The sequence below is a fragment of the Sander lucioperca genome, chromosome 7 (assembly GCF_008315115.2).
Source record: "Sander lucioperca isolate FBNREF2018 chromosome 7, SLUC_FBN_1.2, whole genome shotgun sequence".
Taxonomy (NCBI): domain Eukaryota; kingdom Metazoa; phylum Chordata; class Actinopteri; order Perciformes; family Percidae; genus Sander; species Sander lucioperca.
The window spans coordinates 43,339,593-43,358,682 of NC_050179.1; the positions used below are offsets into that span (position 1 = coordinate 43,339,593).

At 40.4% G+C, this 19,090-nt stretch overlaps 1 protein-coding gene across 2 annotated transcripts in view; it reads left to right on the top strand.

Moving 5' to 3' along the window:
* LOC116057552 (spondin-1-like) overlaps nt 1–19,090 on the top strand; it is a 293,280-nt gene that overhangs the window by 248,732 nt on the left and 25,458 nt on the right. For both annotated transcript variants that reach the window (XM_031310072.2, XM_031310065.2), the window contains exons 12-13: nt 12,800–12,970; nt 15,811–15,978. In XM_031310072.2, the coding sequence (XP_031165932.1) occupies nt 12,800–12,970; nt 15,811–15,978 (339 nt within the window). The remainder of the gene's footprint in view (nt 1–12,799; nt 12,971–15,810; nt 15,979–19,090) is intronic.

Below are 19,090 nucleotides of genomic sequence, written 5' to 3' on the forward strand. Positions count from 1 at the left end.
AAAATATTTAATCATATCATCGTCATAGTTAACTCGCAATTAATCACAATTAATCGCACATTTTTATCTATTCTAAATGTCCCTAGATTTCTTTTTGTCCAATTATTTTTTCTCATTTAATGCTCTTATCAACATGGAAAAGTGGATCAGCTTGCTTTGTGCTTTTGTCGCCTGGCTTTGACGAGGGGGTTCAAACGCGTCAAATCTGCTTCAGCATGTCGACAGCAGAGCACATCCATAAACCTGAAGCTGCGCAGCTTTTTACAGCGAGAGTGGACACTAAGCAACGTCCGGTTTCATATTTGTCAGTCAACTTTTCAAAATACATTCGGGAATACACTCAAAACATTCAGGGCTGAAGCCCCGGCAAAATCAGCTGATCTGTGTCAGGGGTGAGGCCGCGCTTTTGATGCGCAGAGGTGTTCGATGCGGGGCTACACTGCAGAGAGAAATAAACGCAAGTCGTCCATCTGCAGCCTTGATCTGTATTTGTTTTTGGTGGAGATCTGGGGGAACTCGCTCTCCACAGACAACCATAAACGCGTGATCGGCATTTCTCCCAGTCTCTGTCACACTGCGTCAGAGGTGCAGCCTCGGACCCCGACCAGGTGAAACCTAACTTTAACTCAGGATCATATTTCCTACGTTTTTTGCTGGGTCCTGTCTCCTCCCTTAATGCTTACTTCTGTTGACTTGGGACAAGGAAACAATGCATTTTAAAGCTAATACACGCATGCATAATTACCGATATCAATAGAGCTGCATACAGAGTTATTTTTTCTTCGCGTGTCGCGCCTCCCCTGTGGCTCTTTGGCGCCCCCCAGGGGAGGCGTGCCTCACCTATTGAAAACCGCTGCAATTCATTAGCCTTTTCACAGGCAATATACAGTACTCCGCTAGCCTTTTGTGGCTAATTACCCTATTAGCATATGAATGCAGCACCTTAGCTAACCCATTAGCTTTGCACTATTAGCTCCGATTAGCATGGATGCTAGCGAACTCAAGGCCTAGTGCTAAGGAATGACTCACCATTTTAACGGAATTCACTGCCTTTAACTCTGTGACGACAGTGGATTCAGGCACAGCTCTCTTTCGCTCTATTTACAACAAAGCGTAGCCAGTATTAGATAGTATTTAGTATGTAGAATTGATTTAATTCACTAAATGTCGTTCTTTTTCTCTAACCGAGTGAATAACGGCAGCCTCCTACGTTCCGATGCAAGCGCCAAAAGGGACGTAAGATGAGTCAAAGAATGTATTTGTTACACTGTTATAATGTTGTCATGACAGCCAGTTTTATCCTTCATGATATCTTAATGACAAATCAAAATGGTACCACTTTACTTGAGGTCAAAATATTTCTTAGTTACACTGTCATAATGTCATGACAGCAAGTCTTAACCATGATATCTTAATGACAAATCAAAATGGTACCACTTCACTTGAGGTCTAAGAAACTATGCATTACACTGTCATAATAGTGTCATGACAGCAAGTCTTATCCATATCTTAATGACAAATCAAAATGTTGTGAAATATCTTGTCACACATCTATCTGTCCAAGTGCTAGAATTGGTCTCTAACCTTGCATCTAATTATAATAATCATTATGTCAACATGTCATGAATACAAAAAGAGGTGGATTTTCTGTTCATGTCAAGTTGTCATGACAAAGACATCCTCGGGTAATGTCAAGTTGTCTTAATAAGGACGCTCTAAAGAAATTGAATGTCAACTTGTCATGACCAAGACAACTTCTGGTAATGTCACTTTGATTAATGTCAAGTTGTCATAATCAAGACAACCCAAACAATGTAAATTTGTCAAAACAAAAACGAATGATACTTAATGACATAAGTCATAAACGTTTATGACTTTTTTATAACGTTTATGACACGTTCATGACAGTCTCAAGTCATAGTTATGACAGTGTCATGTCACGATTATGTCCATACCTTCAAGTAAAGTGTTACCGAAAAATCTTCACTTCTCAATAAAAATTTATTTGCAAGGTCTTTTCTTGCATAATCGCCTCTTCTTGACTCACTTTTAATATGCTATCTGCATTAGGGCTTCACTCTCAGAAGACGTGTTTGAAGGAGACAGCATTAAAGGGAAATTAGACTCTCTGTAAGTGAAGAATAGGGAGATCCTGAAGCGCCATGCTGGCTTATAGTGATAAATTACACCAGAGTGGAGCCTTGTTAAGCCAGAGAAGCTGCAGTTCACTTTTCAGATAAAACAACCCAGGGTCATACATATTGACTTTTACTCCCTCAGGCCCATACTGTAAATAGGACTGTCCCTTATGCAACTTGCCTTGTTAAAGAGTTAAAGCAGTGTCTGAGCTTTTTGAAAATGGCACCTTCAGCTTTGAAACGATCTGACAGACTATAATTAGGGCTAAGTTTGGACATCGATCAGCGAATACGATTATTAGGGCACATGCACCGACAATGTTGAAATTTAAATGTTTGGTATTATTCTTATTAGGGCCTGAGCACGGAAGTGGGAGGAACCTATTGTTTTTGTAAAGATTGTTTTTCTGCTGCACAATCACATTTTGAGGGGTTTGGGATGCTCAAAAACCTATGAAAATTGGCACACATACAGTACACATATAACGTACAGCTAGCAGTAGGCAACATGAGAAAGTCACAGACTTCGAGAGAAAAGATAACAATTGAGATAAATTGAGACCAATTTATAAACCACTTATTGTGTTTGGCCCTCTAAAAAAAGCACTCCTCTATGTTACTCTACAAATGTTGCCCCTCTGACAAAAGGCAAAATGTTTAAGAACATTGAATTTTAGTGAAAACACCTGTCTTTAAAGACAAACTTCAAAGAACTGTCTACATATAAACTATTTACAAACATGTAAGCAATGGAAAACAAAATATTACACTATTTAACACGCCCCTTTTAAAAAAAAAATTTGTAAAAGGTTTAAACAATGTTTTCCATGCTTGTTGAATGAACCACAAACAAATAATGAACCTGCACTTGTTGAACGGTCAAAAAGACAATAACAGCTTAAGGGCGTTAGGTAATTTACAGTTATAAGATAATTAGAAAAGTAAAGAGACCTTTCTACTGACTCTGAAAAACACCAAAAGAAACACGCCCAGGGTTCCTGCTAATCTGCATGAACGTGCCTTAGCCATGGTGCAATGTGGACAACAGATGTGGCTACAGCAATACATTGCAATGTCCCTACTGTGAGACGCCTAAGACAGCGCTACAGGGAGACACATCTTCCTCGCAGTGGCAGACAACGTAACAACGTGTAACAACACCTGCATAGGATCAATACATCCAAATATCATACCTGCCGGACAGGTACAGGATAGCAACAACAACCGCAAGAACTAACCAGTCTGGTGCAGTACATAAAAAGGAGATGCACTGCAGTACTCAATGCAACTAGTGGCCACACTAGATACTGAAGGCTACTTTAGATTTTCACCCCCCCCCCCCTTTGTTCAAGGACACATTATTCTATTTCTGTTAGTCACATGTCTGTGAAAATTGTTCAGTTTATGTCTTAGGTGTTAAACCTTTTAATATTCATAAGTATTTGCATATGTTAACTTTGCTTAAAAAAATACAGGACATTTCTTTTTTTGCTGAGTATATATATATATATATATATATTAGGGCTGTCAAAATAACGCGTTAATTTCGATTAATTAATCTGAGAAAAAATAACGCGTTAAAAAAAATAACGCAGATTAATCCATTCCATATTGACGTTTGACCCGGAGCCATTCTAGCCACCATTGGACTGTAAAATGAAGGAGGGAGACGAGAATGTGCTGCCTGGATCATTAACTGGAACATTTACTTGTAAAAATCTTCTTCCTGCCAACCCTGGCTACCGAAATCTGGTGCCACTGATATGTCTGCACTTCTCTCTGGTGCTCTGAAGACGATACAGGCAACACAAACACCGTTGCATGTGATGCTAGTTAACACTATACTTGACAGCAGCTAACGTTAGCCTACCGCTAGCTAGTTAACACTATACTCGACAGCAGCTAACGTTAGCCTACCGCTAGCTAGTAGCTGGATTAAACACGGTTAAAATGCGAACGGTGTAAAGTTTGACTGTGTTTTACTGTAGAGGACTGTGACTCAACAGCGGGATGTAACAATCTGCAGCTGTCGAGCTGCCGTCGGAAAAACAACACAGACAGTTCAATGAAACTGGTAAACTACAGCTTCGTGGTGCATTTGAAGTTATTGTAAATGTCCTTGGTGGTTGTTTTTGTCGTTCAACAGCAATTTACTAGTGAAATAAGTTATTGTTATTGTTATACATTATTATTAAATCATTTAATTTTGACCATATGGCCTTAGTAATAAACAAGCCGTTCTTTAATGTCACCAACTGTTGTTTAGTACCCTTTGTTTTCTTTTCTTTTTTTACTTTCTTAAAAAGTATCGGTTCAGGCACCGTTAATTATGTATGCGATTAATTTTGATTAATTAATCACAGAGTCTGTAATTAATTAGATAAATTTTTTTAATCGATTGACAGCCCTAATATATATATATATATATATATATATATATACGGGATAGGATAGAACAACACAATTAAATCTGCTACATAAACACATTACATTCATTATTAATTTCCCTTGTTTTTGTTTGAAACAAACTGTAGCCTATGCAATTACAATGCTTATACAATAATTTTATATACATTCTATAACGTCTGCCAAATAAAAAAAGAGCAGACTTTTGGATAGTCATCATGGAAAACAGAACCCAAAACGTTACAGTAGGGAGGCAAATGCCAGTAAATATCGAGAGGTGTGACCTACAAGGTCTGAGGTACATTACAATTGTAAATATCCCATTAGAGGTGCTCCAAGCGATGTCTCGCATTTTTTAGGCTACAACTTTTTTTGACACATACAGCAAACATCTCACTATCCGCTAGCTGCCTGTCCCCTGAACACACTGTAAAAAAAACACGGTCTCTGTAGACAGCCCAGGCACAAACAACAACAAAAACAAACTGCGCCAACCAGCACCATGAAAAATAACAAACAGTCTTCAAGCTAATAACCGACAAAAAGGATTTGGGGGTGGGGGTTAGAGGGTTAGTGCGTGGAAGGGAGGGGGAGGGGACGGGATGAGGAGGAGGGAGGGGTGAGCTAGCTTCCATATTGTTTGACAATACTTTGAACCTCAACAAGAAGTGACATCACCCAACATCACTTAGAGCACCTTTAACATTCATTGACTAAAAGGGTCAAAACTCATCTACATTAACTATAGCGCCCCCTAATGGCCAATCTTTGCCAAATTTGGTACAGAGCCTCAGAGCGGCATGCCAAACAAGGATCACAAGTTTCGTGTCAATAGCAATTACTATGGCAGAGAAATTGCAATCGTAAATGTCCCATTTGCATGCAATGAGTTATTGGCCAAAACACATAATTGTTGATTATAGCGCCCCCTAATGGCTGATCTTCACAAAATTAGAATTTAAAATTTTGCTGATAGCATTTCATTTGGCTGAGATATGATAAAGTTTGTGTTCAGTAGCTAGCTAGGAAAATTTCTTTGGTCGTCAAATGCGCATACTTTAATGTAGCAAAATTCTTTTAATAACTTTTGGTCAGGTCCATCTGGAGATGCTTCCCACCAGGTTGTGTGCAGATCAGTCGCATGGCCTAGGACGAGTTTGAAAAAGTTGGTTTTGCACATTGCGCAATATGGCAAAAAAAACTTCTTAGCAGAAATGGGCGAGGCCTACATCATGTGATTCAGTGTAATTCAAGGAAGGAGATATAAACTTTTTGTACTTGTAGCGCCTCCTAGTGGCCAATTTTTGTAAAGTGTGTGGGGCCCCTCCAGAGAGTCATGGTAAACAAGAAGCTAAAGTTTCGTGTTGATAGCATTTATTTTGGCCGAGATATGGCAAAGTTGGTGTTTTCATAGTTAGTATATATAGTAGATCAGTCGCATGGTCCATGAGGAGATCTGAAAACTAGGTTTTGATAAATCGTGATTTTTCATGCATAAAAGTCTGGGCGGAAATGGGCAAGGCCTATATCAGGCGATTCAGTTGGATCCAGGGAAGGCGTGGATATATGGTTTTTGAATGTGCGGTGTACAGTGTGGGAGTTTTAGCACCAAACGCATTTGTTCTGCTATAGCACCACCTAGTGGTGAAAGTGGGTCAATTGTGGCACCTGAGGTCCTTGCGGAGTGTTTGACTAGTTCTGAAAATGGCACCCCCCACACCATGTACGGTTTAGGCTGTAGCAGGAGTTTTAGGCGGAGAAGAAAAATAGTGGAAAAAAATTATCCTCAGGAAAATAATAGGGTTCCACAGCTCCGCTGGATCTGTTCTTCCAGACTCGGGCTTGGACCCCTAATAAGAAACCTTAGGAAAGCAATAGGGTTCCACAGCTCTGCTGGAACTGTGAAACGCAGTTCCCAGCCCCCTCGGGCTTGGACACCTAATTAAAGCCGCAAGTAGCATTAGACGGGCCCTCGCTCCTCTGCACGCGTCGGGGTTACTGGCGGACGCCGATCCTTGCGACCATGCATTTGCATGGCACTCAGACACTGCAAATCGTCACCAATGAAAAGGGAACTCTCTGCTGAGTTCAATATCTCACACAAGACTCTACGTCATACAGTTCATTGGCTTTGAAAGGGGTCTTGGCTAAAGCATAGGGGGCGGGCCAAACCATGACTAATGAAAACGGAAGTCTCTGCTGAGTTCAATGGTACCTCACACAATAGTGTACATCAAACGGGTCATTAGTTATAAAAAAGGGGCGTGTTTGAAGCATAGGGGGTGGGTCAAACCATCACCAATCAAAAAGGAACTCTATGCTGAGTTCAATGATACCTCACACAAGAATACGCATCAAAGAAGTCATTAGTTATGAAAGGGGGCGTGACTAAAGCATAGGGGTCGGGGCAAACCTTTACCAATAAAAAAGGAAGTCTCTGCTGAGTTCATTGATACCTCACAAAAGACTCTACCTTAAACAGGTCACCAATTATGAGAGGGGCGTGGCTTAAGCATAGAGGGCAGGCCAAACCATCACCAATGAAGAAGGAACTCTCTGCTGAGTTCAATGATACCTCACACAAGACTCTACCTTAAACGGTTCAAATGTTATGAAAGGGGGCGTGGCCTGTGTACGTGGGCGTGGTTAATGTATAGGGGGCGACTCAGTATCAAATGCAGACCACACATTATAAGTTTCATGTAAATCGGATTATGTTTGTCATATAAGGCTGATTTCCTGTTGCCAGCCATGACAACAAGTCAAAATTGGCCTGTAGTTGTCCTCAGGTCTGGACTCTTGTCAAAGTTGAGAAGTTTCGGGCAGATATGACAATGTACACTCAAGTTACAACAACTTCTTTGTCATTGATAAATGCTCAAAATGGCCGCCACACCACACCCACACTGTTGGACAAAAGTTTTGCTTTTAATAACTTTTCATCTTTAAGGTGTTGAGATGGTACAGACCAAATTTGAAGTCCATCGGATGAAATCTCTAGGAAGAGTTCGTTAAAGTAACCTTGACTTTTAGGTCTACTTCCTGTTGCCACTAGGGGGCGCTATGACTTTGAGCCAATATCGGCCTGTATATGTCGTCAGGGTTGGACTCTTATGAATCCTGAAAAGTTTCGAGCCAATTGGACAATGTACACTCAAGTTACACCGACTTCCTATTTTGATGGCGAAGCACACAAAACGCCGCTGAGCCACGGCCATGCCCTATGACGAAAAGTTTTTCTTTAAAAACTCTTCATCTTTAACGTCTTAAGATGGCACAGACCAAATTTGAAGTTGATCGGATGAAATCTCTAGGAGGAGTTCGTTAAAGTACGACATGTGGAAATGGCCAAAATCGCACAAATTTCGAACATTCAATTCAAAATGGCGGACTTCTTGCTGGGTTTAGGGTATGGCTCTTGTGAGCTTTTTTGTACATCTTGACATACTACATATGTGTACCAAGTTTTGTGAGTCTACAATAAACGTACTGCAGGGGCTAAATTTTTAACGTCTTGTAGGGGGCGCTAGCGAGCCATTTTTGTGCGCCTATTCCCGAAACCCTTAAAATACATAAATTTTCACCAGACTTGATGCGACCGCCAATTTCGGTGAGTTTTTGAATATGTTAAGCCCCCCAAAAAGGCAATTCATTTGCCGGGAAAATAATAATAATAATAATTAAAGCTGCAAGCAGCGATGGACCGGCCCTCGCACCTCTGTGCGCGTCGGGGTTACTGGCGGACTCCGCTCCTTGCAACCGTGCATTTCCGCGGCACTCAGACACTGCAAATTGTCACCAATGATAAGGGAACTCCCCGATGAGTTCAACGATACCTCACACAAGACTCTATGTCATACAGTTCATTAGCTGTGAAAAGGGGCGTGTCTAAAGCTTAGGGGGTGGGTCAAACCATCACCAATTAAAAAGGATCTCTCTGCTGAGTTCAATGACACCTCACACAAGACTCTACCTTAGATGGGTCAGAATTCATGAAAGGGGGCGTGGCTTAAACATAGAAGGTGGGCCAAACCATCACCAATGAAGAAGGAAGTCTCTGCTGAGTTCGATGATACCTCACACAAGGGTCTACCTTAAATGGTTCAAATGTTATGAAAGGGGGCGTGGGTTAAGCATAGGGGGTGGGCCAAACCATTACCAATGAAGAAGGAACTCTCTGCTGAGTTCAATGACACCTCACACAAGACTCTACCTTAAACGGGTCAAATGTTATGAAAGGGGCGTGGCTTAATCATAGGGGGCGGGCCAAACCATTACCAATGAAGAAGGAACTCCCTGCTGAGTTCAACGATACCTCACACAAGACTCTACGTCATACAATTCATTAGCTGTGACAGGGGGCATGGCCAAAGCATAGTGGTCAGGGCAAACATTTAAAAGAAAGTCTCTGCTGAGTTCATTGATACCTCACATAAGACTCTACCTTAAATGGGTCACCATTTATGAAAGGGGCGTGGCTTAATGGGGCGGGCCAAACCATCACCAATCAAAAACAAACTCTCTGCTGAGTTCAATGATACCTCACACAAGACTCTACCTTAAATGGTTCACCAGTTATGAAAGGGGCGTGGCTTAAACATTGGGGGCGGGACAAACATCACCAATGAAGAAGGAACTCTGCTGAGTTTATTGATACCTCACACAATGTAAACCTTAAATGGTTCAAATGTTTTGAAAGGGGGTGTGCCTGAGTAAGTGGGCGTGGTTAAAATATAGGGGGCGGCTCAGTATCACATGTAGACCACACATTATAAGTTTCATGTAAATCGGATGAAGTTTGTCATATAAGGCGCATTTCCTGTTGCCAGCGGGGGGCGCTATGACCAAAAGTCAATTTTGGCCTGTAGGTGTCCTCAAGCCTGGACCGTTGTCAATCGTGAGAATTTTCAGGCAGCTACAACAACGTACACTCAAGTTACAACAACTTCTTTGTTCATCGCTAAACACTCAAAATGGCCACCACGCCACGCCCACACCGTTTGACGAAAAGTTTTTCTTTTAATAACTTTTCATCTTTAAGGTGTTGAGAAGATACAGACCAAGTTTGAAGTACATCGGATGATATCTCTAGGAAGAGTTTGTTAAAGTATAGCACCTTGACTTTTAGGCCTACTTCGTTTTGCCACTAAGGGGCGCTATGACTTTAATTAAATATCGGCCTTTATTTATCCTCAGGGTTGGATTCTTATGAATTCTGAAAAGTTTCGAGCCAGTTGGACAATGTACACTCAAGTTGCAGCCATTGTTGCGCGTCTATTCCCGAAACCCTTAAAATACGTAAATTTTCACCAGACTTGATGCGACCACCAAATTTGGTGAGTTTTTGAATATGTTCAGCCCCTCAAAAGGCCAAGTCATTTGCAGAAAATAATTCGCCACTGTCGGCGCTCGGGCCCTAATTAAAGCTGCAGGCAGCGATGGACGGGCCCTCGCGCCTCTGGGTTACTGGCGGACGCCGCTCCTTGCGACCGTGCATTTGCACGGCACTCAGACACTGCAAATCATCACCAATGAAAAGGGAACTCCCTGCTGAGTTCGACGATACCTCACACAAGACTCTACGTCATACAGTTCATTAGCTGTGAAAAGGGGCGTGGCTACATTATAGAGGGCAGGTCAAACCATCACCAATTAAAAAGGAACTCTCTTCTGAGTTCAATGATAACTCACACAAGACTCTACCTTAGATGGGTCAGAATTTATGAAAGGGGGCGTGGCTTAAATATAGGGGCCAAACCATCACCAATAAAGAAGCAAGTCTCTGCTGAGTTCAATGACACCTCACACAAGACTCTACCTGAAACGGTTAAAATGTTATGAAAGGGGGCGTGGCCTGAGTAAGTGGGCGTGGTTACAGTATAGGGGGCGGCTCAGTATCACAAGTAGACCACACATTCTAAGTTTCATGTAAATCGGATGATGTTTGTCATATAAGGCACATTTCCTGTTGCCAGCCCCCCGCGCTATGACCAAAAGTCAATTTTGGCCTGTATATGTCCTCAGGTCTGGACCCTTGTCAATCGTGAGAAATTTCGGGCAGATACGACAACGTACACTCAAGTTACAACAATTTCTTTGTTCATCGCTTCAAAATGGCCGCCACGCCACGCCCACACCGTTTGACGAAAAGTTTTTCTTTTAATAACTTAATCTTTAAGGTGTTGAGATGGTACAGACCAAATTTGAAGTTCATTGGATGAAATCTCTAGGATGAGTTCGTTAAAGTATAGCACCTTGACTTTTAGGCCTACTTCCTGTTGCCACTAGGGGACGCTATGACTTTAAATAAATATCGGCCTTTATTTGTCCTCAGGGTTGGACTCTTATGAATCCTGAAAAGTTTGGAGCCAATTGGACAATGTACACTCAAGTTACACACACTTCCTGTTTTGATGGCGAAACGCACAAAATGGCCATCCCGCCATGGCCACGCCCTATGACGAAATTGTTTTCTTTTAACAACTTTTCATCTTTATTGTCTTAAGATGGTACAGACCAAATTTGAAGTTGATCGGATGAAATCTCTAGGATCAGTTCGTTAAAGTACGACATGTGGAAATGGCCAAAATCACACTAATTACGAACTTTCAATTCAAAATGGCGGACTTCCTGTTGGGTTTAGAGTATGGCTCCAATGAGCTTTTTTGTACGTCTTGACATGCTACATATGTGTACTACGCTTCGTTAGTCTACGTTAAACGTACTGCAGGGGCTCAATTGTTTTAATTTTGTAGGGGGCGCCAGCGAGCCATTTTTGTGCGCCTATTCCCGAAACCCTTAAAATACATTTTCACCAGGTTTGATGCGACCGCCAAAAGAAAGCGGGACCCAAAGCATAACAGTGGGGAGGCAAATGTCAGGAAATATCAAGAGGTGATTATAGCGGCCCCTAATGGCCGATCTTTGCCAAATTTGGTACAGAGACTCAGAGCGGCATGCCGTACAAGAATTACAAGTTTTGTGTTGATAATTATTATTACGGCAGAGAAATTGCAATCGCAAATGTCCCATTTACATGCATTGAGTTATCGGACAAAACGCATAATCGTTTTAATCGTTCAAATCGTTCATAATCGATTATCGTGCCCCCTAATGGCCGATCTTTGCCAAATTTGGTACAGAGCGTCGCAGTCGGATGTTGAACAACCATCTGAAGTTCTTTGGTGATAGCATTTAATTCGGCCGAGATATGATGAAGTTTGTGTTTGGTAGCTAGATAGGAAAATTTGTTTGGTGGTAAAATGCGTACACTTTAACGTAGCAAAATATTTTTTATAAGTTTTAGTCAGGTCCATCTCTAGATGCTACACACCAGGTTTCATCCAGATCGGTCGCATGAACTAGGAGGAGTTCGGAAAAGTTGGTTTTGCGCATTGCGCGATATTGCGAAAACACTTCTTAGCGATAATGGCCGTGGCCTATATGATCAAATTCATCTCCATTCAAGGAACACGAGGTTTTCGAATGTGTGATGTGTAATGTGGGAGTTATAGGCCAAAACACGTTTGACGTCATTATAGCGCCACCTAGTGCTCCACCTGCGTATTTTTTGTTTTTCTCAGGTCCTTGACCCATTGTACATCTACACTGTAAATTTGAATTTGCTCACATTAGTGTAAGTGGTGTATCCAAACCTGGGTTACATAGGCCATGCCCACTTTGACGAATCAGTACCCCACTTTAGGCGTGGCCTAATGAGTGCCCCTAGATGGTATCCTCAAAATTTCATAAAAATCGGATGAGCTGTTCAAGAGATATAAACTGGCCAAGTTTCGTAAAAATTGTTTTTGAGCGCTAGAGGGTCATGGCAAACAAGAATCTAAAGTTTGGCTTTGATAGCATTTATTTTGGCCGAGATATGGCAAAGTTTGTGTTTTCGTAGCTAGCTTTACAGATTTGTTTGTGCATAATTTATGCAATTTTCTTCTGATAATATTTTGTCAGGTCAGTCTGGAGATGCTACCTACCAAGTTTTGTGCAGATCGGTTGCGCAGTCTAGGAGGAGTATATATACACCATATACGGTTTAGGCTGTAGCATCACTTTTAGGCAGAGAAAAATAATCCTTTGGACAACAATAGGGTTCCACAGCTCCACTGGATCTGTGAACCGTGTTGCATTGCAAACGCGGTTCCCAGCCCCCTCGGGCTTGAACCCCTAAAAATGAGATATAAAATGTCAGGATGCTCTTCTAACAGTATCTGTTGCTACTTGTTTTTTCTTTTCCTGTATAGAGCCCTCAACGTGTATGATGTCGGAGTGGATCAGCTGGTCTGCCTGCAGTGTGTCCTGTGGGATGGGGATGAGGTCTAGAGAGCGATATGTCAAACAGTATCCTGAGGATGGCTTGCTCTGCCAGCTCCAAACTGAGGAGATAGAGAAGTGTGTTGTCAACGATGAATGCTGTGAGTCTTAATACATTGCTGTGTGCATTTGTGACACAGCAATGTGTAAAGCATTTTTATCATTAAAACATACTATTTATCACATTATAACGTGAAAGGTTTCATGTTATTACAACAAATTATCACGTTAAGTAAAACTTTTAATGTAATAACATGATAATTTATAGTGTTGTAACATGTTGCGTTTCACGTTATAACGTAATAATGTATCTTGTTAGAACATTAAACTCCTGTTTGAATGAAGACATGGTGTGCGGACGGCAGAATATGGCTCATAAACACGGTTTGATTAAGTTCTACTTCATGCTTGGACTGAGACTCATTCTTCCTTCTCTATATGAAAAAAAAGAACATACATAATAATGATGATAAATATTCTCTGAAATGGAGCAACTTATTTGACTTCAGCAGCCCTAAGTGGCAATTTGTGGTTCTAATCCCTTTTTCACTCATTATTGTAACTGAAATAGTAATTGGTTATGGAATGTGCTACTGGAAAAAGTTAAAAATGTTATAGTATTGAATTACCAGTCAACACTGTTCTCCATATTGGTCATATTTTGTTCGTCTCTATTACTGTTCATCTCTATCACTAGTCTTCTTTTCTCCGCCCTCACTCACTGACAACTTTCACGGGCCACTTATCCATTGTATACAAATGCCCGAAAAATCATCCCATCCACAAATCATCAACATATGAATGGCTAAGACACCTTTCAATATCAAATGCATGCCCCCATACACTTGCATTACACAGGCATTTGGGACAGCTACTGAAGGCCCTGCTTCCCCACGGGGAGTCACTGATTCACCCAGATAGCAACAGAAGAAAAATTGTGATTGTTCCATTTCACCATCCCATAATATTAATCCACTGTTTGCCAAAATTAAGTGAGTCCACATTTAACAATAATCTATACAAACAAATACATTCATAAATAAATAATTCATTAGTAATGCGAAAATTCTTTAAATAGTTTTTTTAAGCCCTTCACATGAAGGCCTTAAATGACTCACTGTGACAAACGTAACCTCTTGACTCAGTGCACATTTCCTCATCGTAAATATGGGAGGCAAATGACTATGTATCAATTTTCAAAGATTAGGTAACAGCAATTTTACACGGCCATAAAATCCATTCAATGACATTGTTTGCATTATAAGTTACTGCATATCCAACATTCAAGGTTGAAGGAAACTAAGGCACTATAGACGGTAAAGTTTAAAAAGCCTTTAATATCTTCTTGGCCAAATAAATAAAACATGACAACTTTTCGGCCATTAAGGCCTTCATCAGGGCATGTACAAAATGGTCGCCTTTAAGCGGTCTCTTATAGCTCATTGGCCAGTGATCACATAGTCAATAGGTTAAAGTCACATGACAGACCATGTTAAGCAGTGAATCAATCAATAGTCAAAAACAATATAAAGACAAAAATAGAAATAAACAAGCAAAAGAAATACATACCAAACTTCTTTAAACCACTTGATTTTAATTTTGATTTTAATTTTTTAGCCAGAGCAGCCTATACCATCATTCGTCAGGACAAAAACACAATCATTGTTTTCCCTAGGTTTGTGGAAGACTTAGGTGCACGTATTTTGCAGGGAGTCTAGGGTTCCTCCCTCAAAAAAATGTTACATTGTCAATAAAAAAAATGGAATTTCACATCATTTTGGACCAATATTATTACCATATCTGTGTCTAAAACGTTGAAAAAGCTACAGCAGATAATAAATAAATAACACTCAAAAAGCTTAAAGACAAAACTTGCTAAAGAAGTCTTCAGGTGTCTAATATTAAGAGGTTTAAAGATGTTTGGAATGCATTTTTTGCTCATGTTTATTGCTCCTTTTTTACCATTTTTTTTTTACCAAGGTTTAATGTGACAACACACTGAAGAAGTACCGACTTGTTTTACTGGTAACACCAGTCTTTGATTTATGGCACAATTTGTGCATGTTACTTATGTGGACACATATGTAACATGTTTTGGGATGATTGGCCCAAAATATTCCAAACCTGTAAAATGCCCCCTTCAGGATTAGAACCCTTAAAGTAATCATATTATGCTTTTTGGCTTTTTCCCTTTCCTTTATTTTGTTATATGTTTTTTGTGCATGTTAGAGGTTTACAAAGTGAAAAAGCCCAAAGTCCACCCCAAAGGCACTTACCATCTCCAACAGAAAACATTGTTCACAAACTTCTCCAAACAGCTCTACTATTGTAGTCCAGCATTATTGTAGTCCAGCCTTTACTTCCGTGACGAACGTGCATCACTTTGTAACACGTTATAATGCTCGCCTAGCTGCTAGCATGGCATGCCCTCATACTCTGCTTCTGACTGGGTAGTAGTCCTTACCTAACTACTGCGCATGGGTGACTCCCAACAAAGATGGAATAGAAGTGTGATGCCTCACTCTGTAGCTAAAACAGAGAGCTTAACACACAGGGTGAAACAATGCGCAGTACAACAAAAATATGGTGTTTTCTGAAAATTAATCCATGTAGACCTATTCTGATATGACCTCTAACTACAATTATGAACCTGAAAATGAGCATAATATGAGCACTTTAATATTCGTGGTGGGGCTCAGGTGGCAGAGCGGTTGTCTACTGATCGTAAGTTCGGTGGTCCAAATTGCTCCCTCAGCTGCGCCATCGGTGTGTAAATGTGCAGGACTGTTACTTTGAATGTGTGTGTGAATGGTGCCTGTACTATGTAAAAGTGCTTTGAGAGTCGTTAAGACTAGAAAAAGCTAGATAAATGCAGCCCATTAACTTAGCAAATACTTGCATTTATTGATATTGTGTTTTTGGTATTTTCCCTTCTCTACAGCATCAAGCACCTGTGTGGTGACTGAGTGGGCTGAGTGGGACCCATGCAGCGTCACCTGTGGCTTGGGTATGAGAAGACGTGAGCGCATGGTTAAGATGCCTCCTACAGACGGATCAATGTGTAAGACCGAGGTGGCCAAAGTGGAGAAATGCATGATGCCAGAATGCCGTAAGTAATATTTATCCTTTCGTGTTTTTTTTTTTGGTTTTTTTTAACACTTTATTTTAGAGAATTTTCCTTTTATCAAACAATACAGTGACATGTCATCCCAAGTTATACACATAAACGTGTAAAGAAAGATAAGTAATACCGGGCAGAGAACAGAAAGAAAAAAACACAAATGACAGCAAAATCTGAAACAGACAGATCACAATGTCATATGAGTGTCCTGACAACAGCAACGCCCACCTCTGCAGCCAGGATGCAGCAAGAGATGGTATCCCAGTGTACGGTCCAAAGTTGTGAGAGGTCGGTGGTCTGTAAGGGTAAACGGATTAAAATATATATATTTAACGTTACAGTCGTAACGTCTGTTTTTAACCAAATGTGATGTTATTGCTAATCGATGCGCATATAATGGTAATGTTAGCTTAAAGTCAAAGCCTGATATAGCTAACGTTATAGTGCAAATTCATATAAACCCTATTCGTACGGGATTAGAATCATTTTGGGACCGCATGTGATTTAGAAAGTACCCCCTCACATCTGAGTTTCGTGTGGGGCATTCGCACGGGACAAGCGGAGACTGCTTTTACTTGAATATACTGAAATATATGTACCCCACCCGAGAGTTGGGCAACGTTACCCGGAGGCGCCCAAAGGACAGGCACAGACACCCACACAGCATCATCGTCACCCTCACCTTGGACAAAGCCGCGCTGGAGCGCGTCGACAGACGGGGCAGTAGGCCAGAATATCCGTTTTTGCGATAAAATGTCGCACATGAAAAAGATATATATATTATTGTAAAGTTACATAAGTGTTCTATCTTGAAAAGTCTTCAGTTCTGCAGCCAAATGTATTGTATAAAGCACCAGGTTCAATATTCTTTTCTGAAAATTCTAAATACATTATTTCAGACCGTTAATGTACCTAACAAGCATGCCGACTTATTAACCACTGTTGTTGATGCTGTTACACTGATGTCTTTCTTCCACTTACTGTAGTTGTGTCTGCTAATCTATTTGAAGACCTTCTGTCAGCACATTAGTCTGTTTTAAGATGAGTCACATACATGTTACAGTCTATATTTACAAATTATGTTTATTACTAAAATGTACATATCACTAAAAAAAGTGTTGCGTACAATACACATTGTCTAAGATAAATTTGACATGTAGGAGTAGGTTTACTTAATACTGCATGTCCTCAACTGAAGCATACCTTTATGTACAAGCTCATATAGTAATATAATTCATTGTGATCTACCATGCCTTAACTACATGTTTGTCTTTACAAAGGTATCCACACTGAAAACTGAATGACCAGAGCCTACAGAAGGAAGCAGTGTTGCCAACTCTTTTCCAATGAAAGTCGCTAGCACCAGCTCCAAAAGTCGCTAAAAGTCGCTAGATGACGTAATACGCTCATTTGCATATTTTTGACGTCATTACGCAATCATTTGTATAAAGCTTAGTGGTTGTGTCAGCAAGGTAGATAGAAAGAAATAGAACTCTTTAGCCAAATAATCACAAATTCAATGCAGGAATTTATTTTACCTTATAATTATTACTTAGGTAGCCTATCTTTGAAGTAAAAAAAATGAAATTCTACAAAGGGAGGGAAAAAGATCGATAAAGAATTCTCAAAGAAGGCTGGCTTGCCCAGGTCCAGGCCAGTTCAGCAGCGTCTTTCTCCCGTCGCGTCCCGCTGTCTCTCCTACCTACACCGGCCCCCGCACACCCTGTCCCCCTCCCCTTCTAACTACCTGCACACTGTGCGCAGTGCTGCTGCACATGAGGAGAGAGGGGAGAGGCTGGTCCGCTGCTCCTCAAGTCACAGAACAGAAGACTGTTTTGGCAGCTACAGGAGGGAAATACCTTGCGTGCTCGCTGGACAATACTGACAACTTTTAAACAGAAAGTCGCCAGATTTGTCGCTAGTCGCTTTTTTGAAAAAAAGTCGCTAAGGGGGTCTGAAAAGTCGCTAAATCTAGCGACAAAGTCGCTAAGTTGGCAACACTGGAAGGAAGACCAGGTGTATAGCGCAGTGTATTTGGTGCCATTCATCTTGTTGTGGAAAACAGATTGCATTGACCACATCCGAAGTTCTCAAATGTGTTCTGATTATAATGATGCCAGAAAATCATTTTTGGTTCAGCTTCTGCTGCTGAAAGGACAGACCAACTTTTAGCACTTTAGCAGTCATTGGTATTTAGAGGTTCAAAATGTGAGTCCTGTAATAGATGTGTCCTCTTGTGTTACTGTTAGGCCTGCTGCTCCTAGGTAGCTTCTCTGTCTCTCCTCTCTCCCTCTCTCTGTCTGTCTCTTATTGCAGGAGAGGAGTCTAGAGTGTGAGAGTCTGTGTTCCAGCTGCCTCTCATCTACCACAATCAACCAACAATTTATGATAATACTTTTGTTATAATGAATTTGCAATAACCTTACACAGATTAAACAGCACCTAGTGCATTTTCAATTACCTACTAAACACTTGACTATGTATGTCAAAATTGAGTATATGCCTATAAATTAATCTAAAGGGATTTTGGTGAAGTGTTTTCATGGTGATTAAAATTGACAAGTACATAAAGACACACAAGAAAAGCACAAACTACATTTCCCTGATCCTTCTTTGTCAACATTCAAGTATGGTAACATTTGAGAAATCATATTTTTGTTGATTAAAGCCAAAATAGACACTTTTAATCAATTACAAATTCTATCAAATTACCAATGTCTTCTTGTATGACTACAATATTGTGTATGTTCCTATAGTTGCTTCAGAAAAACAACAAATGTAGCTTTAGAAAGACCTTTATTTCACATTGAAATGGGCATTAACTTCAAAAACTACATAAACTACAAACAACACTGGCAATATTTTTAAGATTATTATTAATTAAATTGATGAATTAATTGATGAATTAAATAATGTAGATCACCTTTTACAATCCAGTGTAAATTCCCCACACAAACACTGCTGTGGGTCAAGGTAAAGGCAAACTTAACTGTCACAAGACATGTCTGCATAATAAAAAGAGGTAGTTGAATCACTGGTGCCACATTGTTAATTACAGTAGAAATGGTTGACATTACAAACCACAATATAAAAATATAGC